The 19365-nt window shown below is 59.5% G+C and overlaps 2 protein-coding genes across 2 annotated transcripts in view; one reads left to right on the forward strand and one right to left on the reverse strand.

Moving 5' to 3' along the window:
• The first annotated feature begins 215 nt into the window (after nt 1–215).
• HSD11B2 (hydroxysteroid 11-beta dehydrogenase 2) lies at nt 216–6015 on the forward strand. Its single transcript, XM_065898639.1, has 5 exons — nt 216–598; nt 4093–4305; nt 4422–4607; nt 4714–4851; nt 5063–6015. The coding sequence occupies exons 1-5, from the start codon at nt 334–336 to the stop codon at nt 5473–5475; spliced, it is 1215 nt and encodes a 404-aa protein (XP_065754711.1). The 5' UTR covers nt 216–333; the 3' UTR covers nt 5476–6015.
• A 470-nt stretch (nt 6016–6485) lies between these two features.
• ATP6V0D1 (ATPase H+ transporting V0 subunit d1) overlaps nt 6486–19365 on the reverse strand; it is a 38092-nt gene continuing 25212 nt past the window's right edge. The window contains exons 3-8 of the mRNA XM_065898776.1: nt 12583–12761; nt 11107–11186; nt 7686–7763; nt 7384–7560; nt 7197–7274; nt 6486–7100 (exon numbers count right to left, since the gene is read on the reverse strand). Of these exons, the coding sequence (XP_065754848.1) occupies nt 6939–7100; nt 7197–7274; nt 7384–7560; nt 7686–7763; nt 11107–11186; nt 12583–12761 (754 nt within the window). The 3' untranslated portion in view covers nt 6486–6938. The remainder of the gene's footprint in view (nt 7101–7196; nt 7275–7383; nt 7561–7685; nt 7764–11106; nt 11187–12582; nt 12762–19365) is intronic.

The following is a 19365-nucleotide window of genomic DNA, read 5'->3' on the forward strand; positions in this document are numbered from 1 at the left end:
CAGCAACTTTGGGACTCGGTTCCGGCTTCTTCGAAAGCGGATCTGGCCTCGGAGGCGTGGTAGAGGGCGGGAGGTAGAGGTGGGGGCACCTGCCGGGCAGTGGGTGAGAGGAGAGAAGTAAAGGAAAGCCCCGCCCCTTCCCCGCCTCCGCTCCGCCCTCGCCCCCGCCCCCGGGGCTCTTTATAAACTCGGCCCGAGGGCTAACAGAGAAAGCGAGTATCTCTCCCGCCCCTGGCTGGTGTTCTGCGCCACCCCGCGCCCCGGCCCCGAGTCCCAATCCCTGCTCTCCAGCCCGGCCCCTGCCCCGCCCCGGCCCAGCCCGGCCCGGCCGCCATGGAGAGCTGGCCCTGGCCGTCGGGCGGCGCCTGGCTGCTTGTGGCGGCCCGTGCGCTGCTCCAGCTGCTGCGCGCGGACCTGCGTCTGGGCCGCCCGCTGCTGGCGGCGCTGGCGCTGCTGGCCGCGCTCGACTGGCTGTGCCAGCGCCTGCTGCCCCCGCTGGCCGCACTTGCCGTGTTGGCCGCCACCGGCTGGATCGTGTTGTCCCGCCTGGCGCGCCCGCAGCGCCTGCCCGTGGCGACTCGCGCGGTGCTCATCACCGGTGAGTGCGCGGGGCGCGGAGCGCGGGGATTCCGGGTTCGAGGACGGGACCGGACACTCAGAGGGCTCCCCGTGGGCATGCCAAGGCAAGGCGGGACCCCTAGCCCAGGAGTGGGGGAGTCCCTCTCCGCTGGGTGCAGGGAACCAGCCAAGTAGGAAGAGCAGGGCACCTCCCCAAGTCCGGGTTAACTACCTGTGGCTTCAGGGAGTGTTGGAGGGAGAATGAGGCAGGGAGCGGGCAGGTGCACAGGGGAAACTTGTAGCTAAGAAAGAAGGAGCCTTCTGGAGTTTGGGGTTTATGCTATGTCCCTGTCCAAGAGAGCAGTCTTCGGACACAGGACACTGCTCTGAGGGACTTCAGAGGATGGTCACCCTTTGAACTCTGCCTAACATCCCCACGTGGGAGGTACCATCTCCTCTTCCCTGGGATTAGAGGAATAGGCTTAGATGAAGAGTTAGGACCCCCAATTGTCCGGGCTCCTTGGAGTCCAGAAAAGCTTGAGGTCATCATGAGGGACAGCTGGGCATTCGGCTGCCTCTCAGATCCCACCACCCAAACCTAAATTGCTGAAGTAGCTGTCCAGAGTCTGCACCCAGCACGCCACCACCATTCCTCCTGGTCCTCTGTGCCCAGGAAGGAGGTGAGGTCTTGGAGAGCTGGGCTCAGGTGCCTCTGGTCACCTGGCTGAGCTCTCTTTGTGTGGAGCAAGGAATAAATCTGTCATCAGAAGGAGGGAAGGAGGAGCTGAGGCCCAGCCTGAAGTGGGGAGGGGGAGAAAGGCCAGTGGGCACTGGCTCCATTGTATGGGGGAGTGGCAGCCCAGTCTCTCCCCTAACCCCCATGGCTTTGGACAGGTGCTCAGGGCTCTGCCCTTGCATTGGGCCTGGGCTGGGGGCAGCCACTGGCTGACTGGCTTCTCGGAGACCTCAGTCTAGCAGGGGGCCCTGCATGATCAGATGGAGCTGGAAGAACTTCCCAGAGGAGGCCATCCTTGAGCTGGGCCTCAGAGGCTGGGTGGAGATAGGTGGAGTGTGGAAGGTGTTTTGGGTTAGACAAAGGGTGTGGGATAGAAGCTTGAGGCAGGAATGAGCATGGCCTGGGCAGGGGACAGTCAGTAACCAGTCTGGCTGCTGAGATGTGGTGGGATATAAGGTTGTTTCCTTGGAAGGGGCCTTGAATGCCTGGCAAGAAGCCAGAATGTACTGAGGCGGGTGAAGGTGGCATGAGGGTTTGGGCTTCAGTTAAGATGGTGGAGACAGAGCAGGGCTCAGGCTGGATGGGAGAGACCCTAGTTCAGGGTGGAGTGTGAAGTTTTAGTGGTTTAAGGAAGGAGAGATGAAAGACCTCCTGGTATTGAAGCAGGGAGCTTCTTTCCCCAGGGATGAGGCAGCTCCCCTCCTGCCTTCTAATTAATGAGTTATCTCAACAGGACCCAGGCCATCTGCAGATACTAGTGACCCAGGCAGTCTTTCCTGGGATCTCACCCCAGGCCTTTGTGCTGCCGCTGTTACATCTCCTAGCCTCGAGCCTGAGAGTGAGGTGAGAGGAGGGATGCCTTTTGTGACTTGGGCTTCCCTCAGCTCTGGTTGCAAAGCACCGTGAGGGAGGAGGGGAAGAAGACTGCCCAGCCCACCCCACGTAAGCATCAAGAGTAGGCCTCCAAGCTTCCCAATGCCCCCAAACTCTGGGGTTTCCTCTCTCAACACGGACTGCCAGACAAGTAGGTGACCAGGCCCTGCCTCACCTGCTAGGAACGCTGTCTTGAGGCTGCCAGAGCTGCCACCCACCCCTCCCTGAGAACCGCTGGCCAAGGCTACTTGGGGAGCTCAGCCCTGGGGTCAGGGTTTGGGTTGAGTGGCTGGGTGCCTTGTGTGCACAGCTGTGCACTGCTGGGGTCTCATGGGAGTGAGCCCATTGTTGTTCATGCCTCACTGCACGTAGGTTGGAGTTATGTACAGGTATCCCAATGTGTGTGCAGGTATCCCAATGTGTGTGCAGGTGAGCAAGAGGGTGTGAAAGGCTTGGGTGACTGTGTTGGGACCGCAGAGCTGAGGTTCTGGAAGGCCTCAGTTTCCCTGTGAAGGGGCTGTCTGCTCTGGAAGGGAGCTTAGGCAAATGGGGACACACACACAAACACACACACACACACACACACACACACACACACACACACGAGGGCGCTCACTCCCCTCCCCCAGCCAGACTTGCCCAGGAAATACCCCTCAGCTGGGGCTGGCTGGTGGGTCCCCAACCACACAAATCCCAGCTTGCAGACCCCTGCCTGGCTTTGTTCTCTGCCTTAACAGAGGGGACAGGGCTGAAATGGGGGGATCTGGTTGTGCGGAACCACTTTGCAGCTTCTGCTCAGCAAGACCACCATGGGGGCAGGCTCCAGAGAGCCTCCTCCCTCACTGCTCCCAGCCCTGGTTGGCCACCCGTGGAGCCGGATTGGAATGGGAACAATCAAGGAAGCAGGGGTTTATCAGACCCACTGGCTGGCTCTGCCTGGTGGTTCATCTCTCTACATACCAAAGACAGGAAATTAGGCCTGCAAGAGTGGTAACTGACCTCAGGTCACACTTGGTGGGCATGGGAAGGGATTCTAAGCAGATCTGTTCTTATCTTCATCCATTGTGCCCCTGTCCTGGGGGCAAGTGGTCTGGGGCTCAGAGAATGCTCCAGTGTTGCCACTGATTGGAATTCCAAGGGTGGTGGTCAGGGGTGAAGTACGGATGGGCCTCCAACTTGCCTAGAGCCAGGAATAATAGTTGAGGGTGTTGAGGCTGGAAAGGAAGGTGGCTCTCAGGTTGTACAGGGTCTGGATGATAGGAATAGAGGACTTCGGCTTCCTGCTAAGGGCTGTGGGGAGCCTTGGAGAGGTTTTCAGCAGCAGAGGGATATTGTCATTTTTGGAAGGATCCTTCTGGCTGCTTAGGTAGAGAATGGATCCAAGGGGGCAAGATGGGACAGCACTACAAAAGGGGGCTGCTTCAGTGTCCAGGTAAGAAGAAGAAGCCTGGGCAAAGGCAGTGAGAAAGGAAGGGAGGCTGTGCAGTAATACTGCGCACGCGAGCTGAGGCCTGATATCGACCAGACAGAAGGACATCAGAGCTGGGACTGGGTCTCAGCTGGGACTGGCTGACCTGCAATAGAGTCCTGACCTTACTATCTGCTGGCTGAGTGACTTTGGGAAGCAACTTAGCATTACTAGGACTCAGTTTCCTCATCTGTAAAGTGGGGATCATAAGCCACGTTTGATGGGGTAGCTATGAGTCGTCAGGGAGATGACAGTTGTGAAAGAGTTGGTACTCAGGTGCTCAGCCAGAGGGGCAAAGCCTGCCAGAGATGGGCTTAGGAAAAGAAGGGAGGGCTGCTGACTGCTGGTACGTTGGGTGTCAGAGGCCTGGATCCCATCCAGACCGTGGTGACCCTGGGGTTGTCTCAGGCCGGACTGGGCCACGGTGGGAGTTCACTGGCTGTCCTTCCCTGGCCAGGCTGTGACTCTGGTTTTGGCAAGGCGACGGCCAAGAAGCTGGATGCGCTGGGCTTCACAGTGCTGGCTACCGTGTTGGATTTGAATAGCCCTGGTGCCCTAGAGCTGCGTGCCTGCTGTTCTCCTCGTTTAAAGCTGCTACAGATGGACCTGACCAAGCCAGCGGACATTAGCCGCGTGCTGGAGTTCACCAAGGCCCACACCGCCAGCACTGGTCAGTAGGCTCAGCTCCGCCAGGAAAGGGCGCGGCTCGGCAGGTGTGAGGGGGCAGGGGTTGGAGGTCTGCTGCCGAGCTGACCCTCAGCTTCCCTCCTGGCTCCATGCCTTCAGGTCTGTGGGGCTTGGTCAACAACGCGGGTCAGAACATCCTCGTGGCAGATGCGGAGCTGTCTCCAGTGTCCACATTCCGCAGCTGCATGGAGGTGAACTTCTTTGGTACACTCGAGATGACCAAGGGCCTCTTGCCACTGCTGCGCCATTCCAGCGGGCGCATCGTGACCGTGAGCAGCCCAGCAGGTGAGGGTCCTCCCACACAAGAGCAGAAAAGGTGCCCCTGCAGGGCGGGGAGAGGTGCTGGAGCCCCTGGCCTAGGCTGAGCTGCCCACTCCCAATCCATCCCCAGGAGACATGCCATTTCCGTGCTTGGCTGCCTATGGGACCTCCAAAGCGGCTGTCGCGTTGCTCATGGACACGTTCAGTTGTGAACTTCTGCCCTGGGGTGTCAAGGTCAGCGTCATCCAGCCTGCCTGCTTCAAGACAGGTGAGGTTCAGGGATTTAGGGCTGGGGCCTGTGTGGTGTAGTGGGGGAGGGGGGAAGGTGAAGTGGGTGTGGTCTTCTCTGGAGTGGGGTTGGGTCTGAGGAGTGGGTGTGGCTTTGGCTGGGGGCGGGTCTCAGGTTGTGAGTTAGAGACCTGGGTCTGGCTTTGGCTTCCGTAACAGACCCCCCTCTGACCTTGCCACTCCTTCCCCAGAGGCAGTGAAAGACATGGACCAGTGGGAAGAGCGCAAGCGGCAGCTGCTGGCCAACCTGCCCCGAGAGCTGCTGCAGGCCTACGGTGAGGACTACATCGAGCACATGAACGGGCAGTTCCTGCATTGTCTGAGCCAAGCACTGCCAGACCTCAGCCCGGTTGTAGATGCCATCACCGATGCGCTGCTGGCGGCTCAACCACGCCGCCGCTATTACCCAGGCCATGGCCTGGGGCTCATGTACTTCATCCACTACTACCTGCCTGAGGGCCTGCGGCGCCGTTTCCTGCAGTCCTTCTTCATCAGTCCCTATGTGCCAAGAGCACTGCGGCCTGGCCAGCCGGGCCTTACCTCTGCCCGGGATGTAGCCCAGGACCCAAGCCCTAAACCGGGCCCTTCCCCCACTGCCCAATGAGCAGTACGTGCATAGAACTGCTCCGGCAGAGGAGATCCCTTATGCCCTTGGTCCTCCCCTGGGCATTCTGACCCCCCAGGTCTGCCCCAAAGCCTGGCCTAAAGGACCCCAACCCCACCCACTGCCAATGTCACAGGCCAGGCCTGGTGAGGCTGCTTCCCCGTGAACCTCCGGGCCTCTCCTGCTTCATGAGCCCAAACAGACCCTCCTGGGCACAAGGCTCCACCATGCACCTTGGAGAACCCAGCTGGATGGGGAGTTTAGTGCAAGACTCAGCTGTAGCCTTTGACAGTATCCTGCAGACAGCGCCTCTGCAAACTAAGGAATGACTGGGAAGGTTGGGGACCCCCTCAGGATTATTTCTTGGCACCAGTGCCTCAGTGCTGCGATTTGAAGGGTGAATCCCACTGTTTCTTGACTGGCTCAAGAATTAGGGCCCTGACCACCCACCCCAAGCCCCCCAAGCCACAGGGAGGCTGCATATTCTACTTGCCTGATCGCCACTTTTTGAATAAAGACAAATTTTTATTTCTCCTAGAATGGGGGAGATGCTATGTTCGCCTAGGTGACAGGCTGTGGCTGTGAAACAGACTGGGCACCGCCTGGGGGCCGAGGCTCTGGGCATAGACTCTGGTTAACACCCAACCCCCTTCAACAACCTTGGGCAGATCATTTATCCATAGGTTTCCTCATAGTGAAATGGGGGTAATGACCCCAGCCCAGGGAGTTCTGGGGCTCAATGAAGCAAAGAGGGAGGCCTGGGCGCCCTCTAGAGTCAGGAGCCAACACCACAGGCCTGTCAGAGCCTCCAGCAGAGGAAGGGGCTAATCCTCCACTGACTTTCCCCACCCTGAGGAATCTGGCCACACAGGGACAGGGCCAGCCTAGGGCTGCCACCCGAGGAAGGAAGATAGAAGGCTTAGGTGGGGGTGGGCTCAGTGAGGGTGGGGCCCGAGGGGAGTTGGGGATCTGGGAGAGGGACTAGGGCCCAAAGGAGACAGAAGACAGCAGGGCTTAGAGAGGGCAGTTTTTATTGTCTCAGAGGGGCAGAGCTACTTCCCCTATTCGCCAAGGACACGCACGCTCTATCCTGCCCCTGCGCCACGGCTCTGGGGGACCCGCTGAGGGAAGAGGAGGTTCACGCTGCCCCCAGGGGTTCTCAGGTTAGGGAGGAACACAAAAGTGACCACATGCTTCTCAGATACGTCAGTGGCTGTAAACATAGGGCTGAGGGGGCCTCCTTGCTCTGGAGGTGGGGGGCTTGGTCCATCCTTGGTGGGGGGAGCAGGTGCCCAGCCCCTTTTCAGGCCCAAGAGCAGTCTCAGAGAGGGTCGGGGAAGCTGGGCAGCCACTAGGACAGTGTGCTACCCCCCAGGGCACGTAGGTGAGCCGTGAGCTTTGTCACAGCACACGCAGACACACAGGCGCACACACACACTTGTGGGGAGCCTTGGGCCAGGGTGCTAGAAGATGGGGATGTAGTTGTCGATCTTGGCTCGGTGGCGCTGGGCGATGCACTCCGCGATCCATACAATGTTGCGACACTCCTGCTCCTTGAGCTTCACAAAGGCGTAGAAAACACCAAAGTGGAACTGGTTCAGGAAGGCCAACTTGTTCAGTTTCACCTGCAGACACAGGCAGGAGTGGTGTGCAGGTGGCCATGACCAGAGTCAGGCCTAAGCCACCAACCCCTCCCCAGGATGGGCAGGGCCAGCACTCACCTCATGCTCGAAGAATCGGTCCTCCAGGGTCTTGTCTCCAGGGTTGCTGCCCGCACCCTCGAAGAGCAGCTTGTACTCCTGGCCCAGGGGAGCAGGGGGAAGCATGAGCATGAGGGTGCTGTGGGGTATGGGGTGGGGACGTGGGTGCCAACATGCCCGCCCACCGTTCGACAGCCAGGGCACTCACCGGGTAGTAGTCGGCCACGTTCTTGACCTGCTCGTAGTCGTCAGCCCGAGCCAGCTGGGCCAGGCCCTCAGGGTAGAGCCGACCGCAGTGCGGAAAGAGCTTGGCACGGTCCTCCTTGGAAAGCTCTGTGCCGAAGGAGTTGATGGTGATGATGAAGGCGCGGCGGTCTGCTTCGAACTGTGGGGCCAGCGCACAGGCGAGGAGAGAGGGACGGGGAGGGAGGCGGCAGCCAGTCAGTCGGCAGGGCTTCCCTCAGGCCAGGAATGGGGGACCAGCAGGCGGGAGGGTGGGCAGGCACTCACCTCCAGGATGGGACACATGGCATCGGCTGTGGTCCCCCCCAGCAGGGTGCAGAACTTGTAGAAGGACTCCAGGTAGGCCTGTGCAGAGCATGGGGCTTCCTCAGCCCAGGCAGGGAGACTCGAGGGGGTCTGCCAGGCCTCCTCCTCACAGTTCCCTCCTTCCCTCCCCGACCCCTTTCATGGTGAATCCAAACATCATACCCGTGGCCAGCAGCCCCCGTGTCAGAGCCCCTGAAACATCCACAGATTTCCGACTGTTAATCAGCCGAGTAGCAGTAGCCTGCTGCCTCTCCCCACCCAGTAGTTACAGAACAATTTCTGGCCCACTGTCTGCTTCATGGTGCGGTGCCCCTCACACCCTCATCCCATGGAGTGCCAGGCTCAGAGAAGGGCTCCGTCTTCCCCCTGCTGTTCTGCCTGCCCTTCCCCCAAATCTCCCCTCCTCCCCTCTCTCCTCAGAAAACCACGTGTCGATGGGCCAGTGAAGGATGGTGACCCCTGAGAGTTCACGGGGATGGCCTGGACTGGGTGCCTTGGCCCCTCTCAGCACCCCACCTTAAAGAGCACCTCCTCCTCTTCCCATCCCCTAGGTAGTTCCCAGGCATCACGCAGCAGGAACCAAACTGTACTGTCAGCCCAGCTCCTCCTGAGGGATGGTTATTGCCAGCACAGATGTCAGCCCTGCAATGTGATGGCTGGACACACAGGCTGCCGGTGGGAACAAGCACTTCCTGCCCAGGCAAATTGGATCTGCTGGGCATGAGGAGAAGCCAGGTCAGCCCAGGCCTCAGGTCCCTCCCACGACTAATTCCTGAAACTAGCTAGGCCCAGGCAGGCTTCCTTCCCTGAAGCTCTCCATGTCAAGGAAAGGGGGACAGTCTCATGACCCCTGGGGAGCTCCCTCTACTCAGGTGCTCCGGGGTCCCACTTGGTGGCATGGCCACAAGAACTCCAGCTCTACAGGCTAGAGACTATTCTCCCGAGCTGGGGGTGAGGGCTGGGAGGCAGGGAAAGCTTTCTGTACCGAGGTCTGCCCTCTAAGGAGCAGAGAACATTCCACCCACCACCTGCTGATGTGGGCCACAGGTTCTACTGACCCAAGAGAGGAGGTGAGATGACACCCAGGAGTCCACGAGCCCAGGCTGAGCCTGGCCAGCAGCACTGGGCAAGCTGGGCTCAGGGGAAGGCCTGAGGTGACCACTGGGGTCACAGGAAACAAAAGTCTAGAACAGGTCAGGGGGAAAGAAGCCTGGAAAGGGAGAGTGGACCCCAGCATAGCAGAGGGCTCGCGTGGTAGCTGCCAATCCTACCATTGATTAGTGGTACTGTTTAGTCCCTCTGGGACTGTCCCCAGCCACCTCCTTCCCCGTGGCCAGCCAAGCTGGGTGTGTCCAAATCTCCAGGCCTGCCCCAGTGGGGCCTGCAGTTCCTATCTGTGGGGGAAGCCACCAGCCTTTGCCGAGCTGGACTGATCCTGGAGACGCTGACCCCAGGGTGGTGGAGACTGGTGGCATAGGCCCAGACTCTCTTCAGGAGGCTCAGGAGCTGAAGAAACTGGCAAGACCCCAGAGGCCCAGGTACCAAGGTCACCTTCCCACCCCCATCCTGTCCCCTGGAGTCTGCCAGCCCATGTCTGCTGCACCAGCTGCCTACAGTTCCCACCCGCTACTGGGGGTCCGCCTAATCTCCCATCTGTGGCCACTGGGCTGGGACATCGCCTGACAGGCGGTCCTGGCACGGTGCCTGTTTCATTGGGTCGGTGTTTACAAGCTGGTGCCCGGGCAGCCCTCGCCAGTGACTCCAGCTAGAACCAGTCAGGCCCGGTGACGGTGTGGGTGAGGCTGGGGGGACAGCCGCACCCCTCACCCTGCCTCAGGGCAAGGAAGCCGGCAGTGGGCCAGCTGGGCAGGCACAGCCTCATGAGGGTGGGCGGGGGCTGCGGGCAGCGTGAGCACTGGCACACCTGAGCCGGCTCTCACTGCCTGCCCACCCCCCACCATGGCCCCCCTCACCCCACCCTCCCCATCTCCCTCTTTCTCTCCCTACTGGCAGGCAAACGAGAGCGCTCGCTTTGTAGACAAGCTGAGCCGTGCTGCCAGTGTCTAGCAAGTGGCTTCAGGCAACCCACCCTCCTTCTCTAAGCCCTCAGTTTCCTCGTCTTACAAATGGGGATACTGATGCCCACCTAGCTCCTAGGGCAGTCCTGAGGACTAAAGAAGTCAATAATCTTCCTACCTCTAGTCTTGTCCCCTCTAGTCTGTCCTCACATTCTGATGATACTCCGCCCTGTTGGAAACCTTCGTTGGCCGACCCTGCCCACAGGATAAAATTCAAACTTCTGGCCTGGTGTTCAAGACCCTGGGTGACTTTATCCTGTGCCTGCCTTTTTTTCCAGACCTGTCTCCCACTGTCCATCTGAAACCTGCACTTCCACGGCAAACTGCTTGCCGCTTGGCCCGTGTTCCACACTTGCTTCTGCATGTGCTGTCCCCCTGCCTACATTACTACAACCTCCAGGTAGGCTCTTCACCTACCTTCAGACCCTCCCTGCACCCTGGCCCAGACCCCCGCAGGGAGATTGGAGGGCCTGCGCTCAGGCTGCCACTGTGTTGGCCACCTAGTTCCAACTAGGATAGGAGAAGAGCCTCACCATGAAGATCCAAGAGACAGACGTTCTCAGGGTTAAGTCAGCAGGGCTGCTGGCCAGTGCTATCTTCAGGCCCCCTTCAGGGCCTGCCCACTACTGACCCATCAGAGGTCCTGGCTTCAGAGGTCCTCACCGCGGCCAGGGCCCAGTCTGCCCCCAAAAGCCCTCACTGGTCCCTGGCCGGCCCCCTTCCTTGGCTCTCAGTACTGCTCCTAACCTCTTTGGGCCAGGGCAGGACTGAGCCAGGAATCCCAAGCCCACTCTATTTCCAGGGGTCACAAGCTTGTCCCACAGCCTGGTGGGAAGCAGAAGGTGGGTGGGGTTGAAGATGATGGGCCACAGCACTGGTTCTAGACCTGGGAACCTGGGGACACAGGGACCTGGCTATGCCTGGCTGTGTTCCTCCCCACACCGTGCTCAGGTGCCTGTCCTTGCTGGTGACAGTCCAGGGGGGGTGAGCCTGAGAGCTATGGCCTGGATGGTGGCCAGTAACGCTCCTGGATGCAGGGGGAGTGGCCATTCAGGAGCCCACTCTGACAGGCCAAGCTGCGGAGCACTAGCCACTCCTGCTGATTTGATCTGGGCCCAGGGGATGGAGAACCTGTTCCATGAAGTCTTGCACCAGTCACGGGAGCCAGAGAGTGAGCAGATAAGCCCCTGGGAGAGGAACCTGGAGCAGCTGTGTCCTGTCCCAGCACCCCACATAAATCATCAGCCCACTGTGCCCGTGGCCCCGCCCACCTACTTCACCACCACTGGGTCCAGGGGCACTACCTTGTACAGCGTGTTTCGGATGATCTCGATGTTCATCTCATCAAGGTCCTGCTCTGAGATGCAGTCCTGGAAAAAAGCCGCTGGGGAGGAAAGATGTGGGTATGAGGGGCAGGCGAGTGGACTTGGCCGAAGCAAGAATTGTGCTAATGTTCACCTGCCCCTGCAGGGCACAGAGGACCCCTGCCACAAGGCCCATCTGGCTGGTAACTGGGGGGCACTCAACCTGGTCTGGACTACTGCCTTAGAAGTGGCCGAAGCAATACTCCAGGCCATGTGTACTGACCTGAGCTTCTCCTGCCTTCTTGCTCCTAAAACTGATTTATAAAGGAGGCGGCCAGCCATAACATGATCTAATCGCCTCTGGGGCAGACCCAAGCTCAGATCATGCCAAAGAAAGGCTTGCATAAGAGGCTGTGACATCCTCCCTTCTCGAGGGGCAGCTGTGGATTCTGGGCCTGACGCCCACTTCTCTGCATCTCCCAGGAGAGCCTGGGGCCCACATTTGGAAAACCGTCCTTCTCCTCAGAACAAGGAATGAGCGTGACAGCTGGGTGAGCATGGAGCAGTGACCCAGGGGGCCACTGGAGGGCTGGGAATTAGAGGCCAACGCAGGATAGAGCCCCTCGATCCCCAGGGACCCACGGACTCACTGGTCTGTTTCTTCTTTAAAGGTGAAGAAACTGAAGAAGCCACCAACAGCCCAGAACTAGCTCAGAGTTATTGTGAGAGATAAGCTCTTGTGCAGATAAGGCCAGCAAGTAGGGCTTAGGCCTCTCAGTGCAGGACCAAGTGCAGCTTAGGGCCCAGTTGTTCAACCCTGGTGGCTTCCTGGAGGTGGTGCCCTGGGGACTAGGACTCTGGCTGTGAGGGCACTAGCTGGTGACAGCCTTAGTGCCTTCTCCCCAGCCTCCCTCCAAGGCAGGCAGGAGCCAGTGCTGCCTAGGCGGGGCCCTGCAGGAAGCTCCCAGTTCCCCTTCCTTCCTTGGCCTCTGACATGAACTCTGCATCCTGCCGGACACTGCCTGACTTGGCCCCTGGGATCTGCTTTGTGGAGGTAAGTGAAGCTCTTTGCTCGCCTCCTCTGCCTCACAGGCAGCAAGCCACTCCAGCCCAGCTTAGGGCCACGGTCTGTCAGAGCTCCCAAGACTCCAAGGGACCTGAAACCCTCTCTCCACTCTCCGTGAGCTCAGCCTTCCTCTGCATTCGGAGAAATCAGACAGATTCACAAAATGAGATGGTCTGAGTCAGGCCCTGGGGCTAGTCAGCCTGGCCCAGCAAAAGCAACAGGAAGGGAGCAAAAGGCAGGTGAGGAGGAGAGAATGGGAGGCGAAGTGGAAGGGAAGAGAAGGGTAAGCAGCAGTGGGCGGACCTCGCTTTCTGGCTTAGGGCCGCCCCCAGGGGTCCGAAAACCCCACACAGAGGCACTGACACTGATGCCGCTGCCTGCCACCTCCCTCCTCCGCCAGGGTAGCTCACCCAGGGGCGTGTCCACCAGAATGGCATTGTAGAGCTCGGCGGGCGTCTGCGCGATGTTCACGGCCTCCATCTGCTCAAAGCTGCCAAGTGGGTGGCACTTGGGCACGAGCTCGGCGATAGAGCGCTGGTGCAGCGTGCCCGTGATGAGCAGGATTACGTTGTCAATCATGTAGCTGTAACTGCGGGAGGCACACAGCAGCGCGGCAGCCCTTGAAGTCTTGGCACAGCACCACGCCCCTGCCCCCACGCGGCGCAGGCCACCAGCCCCTCAATGGCGAGCACCACCTCAGGCTCCTCTCCCTGTCCAAGGGTGCCCCCTCCTCCGGCACCAGAAGCACAGGACAGACACGGCCCCTCCCTGGGTCGGGGGGAGAACATATACCCCACGAGTGATCAGGAAGCAGGTAGTAACTACCCCCCAGGTGTGAACAGTGTTCTGGCAGGACACGGGAAGCACGGGCGCACGAAGGTGAGGCGCACGGGCCAGCATGGGGGATGAAAGAACTGGGAGATGAAAGCGTGTTCTGGGAAGAGGGAACAGTGTGTGCAAAGGCCTGGAAGCAATCACTGAGTGGCGGACGCCTCAAGGAACTGAGCACGGTCACGGTTGGCAGAAGGAAGGGAACCGGCACGGTGCTGCCAGCAGGCTGGAGCCTAGAGGCGGGTCCTGAGGGCCCGGCTGAGGGTTCTGACTTCGTTTTGAGCACGAGGGACCCATGAGCAGGATATAAGCAAGGAGTACCACAAGCACTCTGGCTGCTGGTGGGGACAGAGGGGAAGATGGCAAGAGGAGGAGAGGCTGAGGAGTGGAGTGGGGAGAAGCTTCTCTAGGGAAAACCAGAGAAGACTCAGAGGGAGGGTCCCTGGAGTAAGGCCCCTGGTCAGTCAGGCTGAGACAAGCAGGCAGACAGCTGCCCTGTGCAGCCCACTCCAAAGACAGGGCACTGCCTCCTCCTTTAGGGCCTGAAGATCCACCCGGATGGCCTGGAGGAGACCCAGAGACCTGGAAGGAGCCTGGGCTCAGGTCAGTCCCCTCCAGCACAGAAGGCCCGCTCTGGACAGTGCATGGGCAGCAGAGGGGGCTGGAGAGCTGGGGAGGGGTGGGGCTACCCAGCTCAGACTTGGCAACAGGCAAGCTCTGCCTCCACCCATTGAGACAATGCCACAAAGGGGCTGTGGCCAAGAGTTCCGTGTAGTCACCTGTGTGAGAAATGGGGTGAAGAGGGCGAGAGGGCCCCAGTCAGGCTGCAGGAGCCACAACATTCCTCCAGCTTGTCACCACTGATGATCTCAGGGCATGAGGCAGCTGGATGAGGCCTGGGGGTTCAGCTCCAAGGCCAGAGTGGGGCTCCCACTGAAGGGTGGGAGCTGGACTGGAGGCTGCTGCCCTGAATGGGGCACTGAGCACACCCTGGCTGTTGGGTGGGCCAACAGCTGTCCTGTGACAGTATCTTGAGGCTGCCCAAGGTAGGAAGTGGCCCCCAATTCCAAGGGAAGAAAAGTAAGGAGGTGGTGGCCTAGACCTCAGCTCAGAGGGCTGGCTACGGGGGGAACTCCCACAGGGCCTGCCAGGAAGGCGGCAGGAGGAAGAAACCACAGCTCCTGTCCCCGCCTGACCCCCACCCCCCTGCCTGCTACACACTCCCCCAACTCCCACCCAGCCCAGTGCCCTGCTATGCCCTCTGCTCTCCCGGGCTTGGGGCCAGGCAGCTGCCCTCTCTCTGCCCCCAATCCGGCTGGGTCAGCCACAGGATGTGTGCTGAGAAGAGACAGGCCTGCCTTCTCAAACTGAGGGCTTCAGGCAGGGCCCATTCACAGCCGCGAGTCGAGGGGCTCAAACGGCCAGCCTTTTGCCCCAACCTGACAGAGCTGGCAGAGTCGAGGGACCTGAAAGAGATCCCACCAGAGCTTTGTGCCTTGGTCTCCAGCCCCAGCCTGCATTGTCCCTACCCTGGACAGCACATCCCACGTGCCCCTGATGCCTCCAGAATCTCAAGCACCGCAGGACCCCCGCAACACTCCACCTGTGTCCCATCCAGCCCCACTCTAGCCATCGTGTTCCCAGAGACAGCCACAAAGTCCCCATCCCCGAACCTGAATATGCTTGTTCACGCTCTCACCAGACTTTGGGCAGGGACGGGGAGAAAGCTGTACCTCTTCGAGCTGTTCTATCCAACTGATCCCACAACCACCAGCATCACCAGCCCCACTGTCAGAGGATATGAGACACAGAGGTTGCAGGCCCCAGGCCCTGTCACATCATAAATCAGAGAAGCATTATGTCTCTTGTTCAGTGTCCATGCACCTCCACCCACGTCCAGGTCCCCATGCCTTGACTCTACACTCCCCATCTAGCCTTGTCTTCTCAGAGGAATCTTCACAAGTCAGTTTCCTTTCTCTAAACCTCTCCGCTCCTCGCACCACAGGGTATTCATTTATGTTGGGGACGGGGCTGGTGTCAGGGCCCAAGGAAGGTGCCTTGGCAATCGTCAGGGTCCTGACCCGGCTCGGAGCTGAGCCCTGTGGGAAGACTCCACTGTCTGGCTTTGCTGCTGTCCCTCCAGTGATGTGGAACAGGATGGCTGTGATTCACTTTTCAGCCCTGACAGCAGATGTGAGGGCTGGTGATAGCACCCCCTGGCTGCCCCCAGACTCTCCTGCTAGAAGTCCTGGCTGGGCACCAAGGGAAATGCTAAGCCAAGTAAAGCTCCCCAGCCCCTTCCAAGGCCCCCTTCTAATCCAGGCTAGACCAGCTTTGGATGACCCTGTGCCAGGCCCAGTGGCTCCCTCCCCCGAGTCAACTGCAAGGTTACTATGGCAGTAGCCCCTGATTTCTCTCCCCTGCCCAATGAGAGCCAGAATCTCCTTTCCTGGGATGAAAGGAGGCAGGGCATGGCAGAGATGATGCCGGCCCAGCTGTCTGCTTTTCCCCCAAGGTGAAGGCCTTCAGCAGGCAGGGAAATCCTCCTCCTTGTCTGGCTTGAGCTGCTGCCTCCCTGCCCCCAGAAAGCCACTCCACCAGTCCTCCCTTCATTTGGCCTTAATAGGAGAGTGTGAGGTTCCAGCTGGTCAGCATCTCCCTCCAGAGGAAGACAGTTGGGGAGTGGACAGGCGTCTGCCCGCCAGGCCAAAGAGGCCCTCTTGGGGTGGGCGTAGGGCAGTCTGTATTCCTCTGCCCTGAGGCCCTCCCTCACCCTGTGCCTTCAAGAGTCAGCCTGGGCCAAAAGAAGTCTTGGGATGGGGTTTAGAAAGTCACTTCCTCCAAGAAGTCTTCCCAGCCCCTAGCCAAGCCCTGTCCCTCTGCTGTGCCCTTTGGCGCCACCTGCTGGAGCATGATGGCTTGCTCCCATGGTCTCATCATTTGGCCCGGGGGGGGGGCCAGGCTTGGCGCTGGATAGGCCATGATGACTACCCGGCCAGTCGGCCCAACTACAGCTCCCAGCAGAAGCTGCCAGTAACCGTACCTGTGCTCAATCACATCTGAGTCCTACAGAGCACTGCCCAGGTGGAAAGTGAACAGAGATATCAAGCTGTGGCTTCAGCACATTACCTGTCAAGCCTCAGTTTCCCCTCTGCAATTAGGATGACTGAAGTACAGCCCCCAGCAGAGCCAGTGACGCCCTGACCTTCTCCTTATTAAAATCCTGCCCCTCTCCTGAGGTCCAGTTGGGTCCTCCCTGACCCAACCTGAGACCTGAGACTTCTCAGCATCAAAGGGCACCTGCATGCTCTCCCTCAGGCTCAGGAGAACAGTGTCAGTGCTGGCTCTCCCTCAGGGCCGGAGCCGGGTCGAGCCCAGGACCCAGAAACCACAGCCTACAGAGACCCTGCTGTCAACTCAGAAATGGTGGTTGTGGACAGTGAAGGCTGGGGGGGCCAGAATAGGGAGGCCTAAGGACACCTGATACCTGCTGTGACCCAGCAGAGCCCAAGGTTTGGAAATTGTGACCTGGGGAGAGTGGCAGGTGTGCTGACAGGCCCACTGGGCACTTGGGGCCATTGTCCCAGGACAAAGCTTCTTTCCAGCTGCCCACTCCAGGCTGGTGGTACAGTAGAATATGAGACCTCACCTCCCCCAGATGGTGCAGGTCACCGTGCCCGGGCTCTGCCAATGGGTGCCTGGGCTTCAGGCAGGTGCTACACACTGGAGACGGCCCCTCCAGGGAGGCTCACTCATCTAAGGACAAGGCCTTTGGGGCCCACCTGGGAATCCCCAGAGACCAAACTCACTTCTCCACAAGCCATTCTCTCCCAGCTTCCCTTCTGGGGCCTACTCTCATAGGACACCATATGGGATGGCCCAGATCAAAGTCTCCTCTGAAGCTCAGAGAACCCAACAGAGGCTCCACCCCATGTCAGACAGCAAGTGAATGGCTGAGTCTGGAAGGAGCCCTTGGTACAGTGATGTATTACATGTTATCATCATGAAATTGAGCTGAATCATCTCAAAACCACATGACTGATGACAGTCTACTTCAGAGGGACCTCTCTCACTCAGGGCCTGGCTACCACACATGAGGCAGCTGCCTCCACTCTGGCCACCCACTCTGAGTGGCCTCTCGAACCCCATCTGACCCTCGAGTCCTCTCAATGCTGAAGCCCCTGGTTCCATTTGTGGCAGCTTCCCACAGGCCTCCCCAGAAGCTATCTGCACCACCACTGGCACCCATCTTATTGCATCCATAAGTCTCCCTCCCTCCTGGCACTGCACCTGGCCCAGAGCTGAATACTGGTCATGTGTGTTGGCTCAAGGCTGGCTGGGATCTACAAAAGCACTGGACACTGTCTCTCACACAGGAGGGCAGAGGACACCTTGCCCAGCTTCTGCTTGCACACCTGCAATGACAAGGAACTCACTGCCTCCTGGAGAAACCAGTTCCAGCCATCCTGGGCCAGCTCTGTCTGTGGGTAGCACTAGCATTGCTCCCTCAAGCCCCCACATCCAGGATTGGGTATCTAGCTGATGCGTCCATCACCTGGGGATGGCACTCTCCTTTCCGGTAACATTCCTCTGGACATCTCTAGGGTATCTGCTTCCTTCCCAGAGGGTCACAGAGCCAGGGGCCCCGTGCTCCACCTGCTCGGGACAGGTATGGTTCCCCCTGCCTTCCCCCAATTCTTCTTTCAAATGCCCTTCCCCTCAGCCAAACAGCCACCTCCTCAGGGAAGACAGTGGTGAGTCCCTGGCCTGGGGAGGTCCCCTGGACAGGCCCCTGTGAAAGCCTTCAGCCCTTTCTGCAACACTCCTTACTCCTGGGATGAGCCAGGGTGGAGGAGGTTACGGAGGTGGAGTGGAGGAGGAAGAGGAGGAGCAGCCGGGGAGGAAGGAGGTAAATCGAAGAGACACCATGAGAGAAAGGAGACTGCTGGGAGGAGGTAAGATGGGTGTGGCTCCTATTAGGTCTGGAGACCCTGGCCACATGAAGGCCAGCAGTGACCTTAGCCGGGGCCTTTGGTGGAGTGATGGGATGGCTGGAAGCGGACTGGAGGCTCAGAATGCAGGAGGTGAGAGAACACAGAGTGAATGTAAAAGTTCAGGCCGCACAAGATGGGTTTTTAATGGTGTGAGAGATTTGAACTTGTTTAGATGCTGTTGGGAAGAATCTGGAACGGAAGGGGCTGCACAGACAGGAGTGCAGATGAGTGGCCCTCAGGGTTCAGGGAGTGGGGTGAGGGGACTCAGGACATCAGCAGAAGTACCCAAGAGAAGAGGAGGGTACCTCTGCCATTGGAACGCGGTTGGGGGGCACTGACACAGTGCTGGGAGGTAGACTGGCTTCTACTGTCTCTGTGGAGGAAGAGGTGGGCCATCTACCCAGAGAGAAGGCTGGGGGCAGGAGATGAATGGTGTTTAAGATGGGGAGGTGGTCTTCCCACCCTCGGTGGGGAGCTGCAGGGTGCTGAGTAGGGAGAGCGAGTGGCCAGCTGGGCAGGGACAGTCCAGGTCAGCTGAACTAGTAAGTGTGCATGTCTGGCAGCAGGGAAAATCCACCCAACACTGGCTTCCCCGGCTCTGCTCCCGGCAGCGGAGGTGGGGGAGGGCGCCTCGAGGCTGGAGGCTGCTGGGCTTCCTCCAGGGCTGGGGAGCTGCCAGCCGGGTGGGACCATGAGATGGGCAGCCAAGAGCGTTGCGGATGTTGGCAGAAGAGTGCTTGAATGATGGACCAGGGAACCTCAGCTGCGGAGGGAGGAAAATGAAGACAGAAGGGGTGGCAGGGGAGGAAGCAAGGTCCAGAGCCCTGCTGAGTCCGGAACCCATGTCCCACAAGGGGCTGAGAGTGGGCTGGAAGGCCTGAAGGCTGTGGGCAGAGACAGGGTGCCTGACTCAGCGATTTCAGGGCCGGAGCAGTTCCAGGTGGTGACATGTTCTTGGGCAGCCATCGTGGGGGTGGCTCAAGTGGAGAGCAGAGGAGCAGGTCACTGGAGATGACGAGGTCATGAACAAGCAGCCACAGGCTCAGACAGGCTGACACGTGGCTGCCGAGCTATTCCTGAGACAGAGCAGGACTGAGGGAATGGGAAGACTGTGAGCCACAATCACCCATGAATGGAAGGGGCGGGGAAGTGACAGCCTGCCACAGGATAGTGCTTGGCTGCTTTAAGCATGCTTGGTGCTTGCAGCCAACCTCCAGCAAACAGCTGGCGGCCATGCAGCCTCAGTCACGCTCAGAGCCCTCTCCAGTTTCATGGCCTGGCAGGCTAAGACCAAGCCTCTGAGGGCACCAAGACAGGCCAGGGGCTGGCAGCACAGGCAGGTGGCCAAGCAGGCAGCAGGATGGATGA

Source organism: Phocoena phocoena, chromosome 20, assembly GCF_963924675.1.
Source record: "Phocoena phocoena chromosome 20, mPhoPho1.1, whole genome shotgun sequence".
Classification (NCBI taxonomy): domain Eukaryota; kingdom Metazoa; phylum Chordata; class Mammalia; order Artiodactyla; family Phocoenidae; genus Phocoena; species Phocoena phocoena.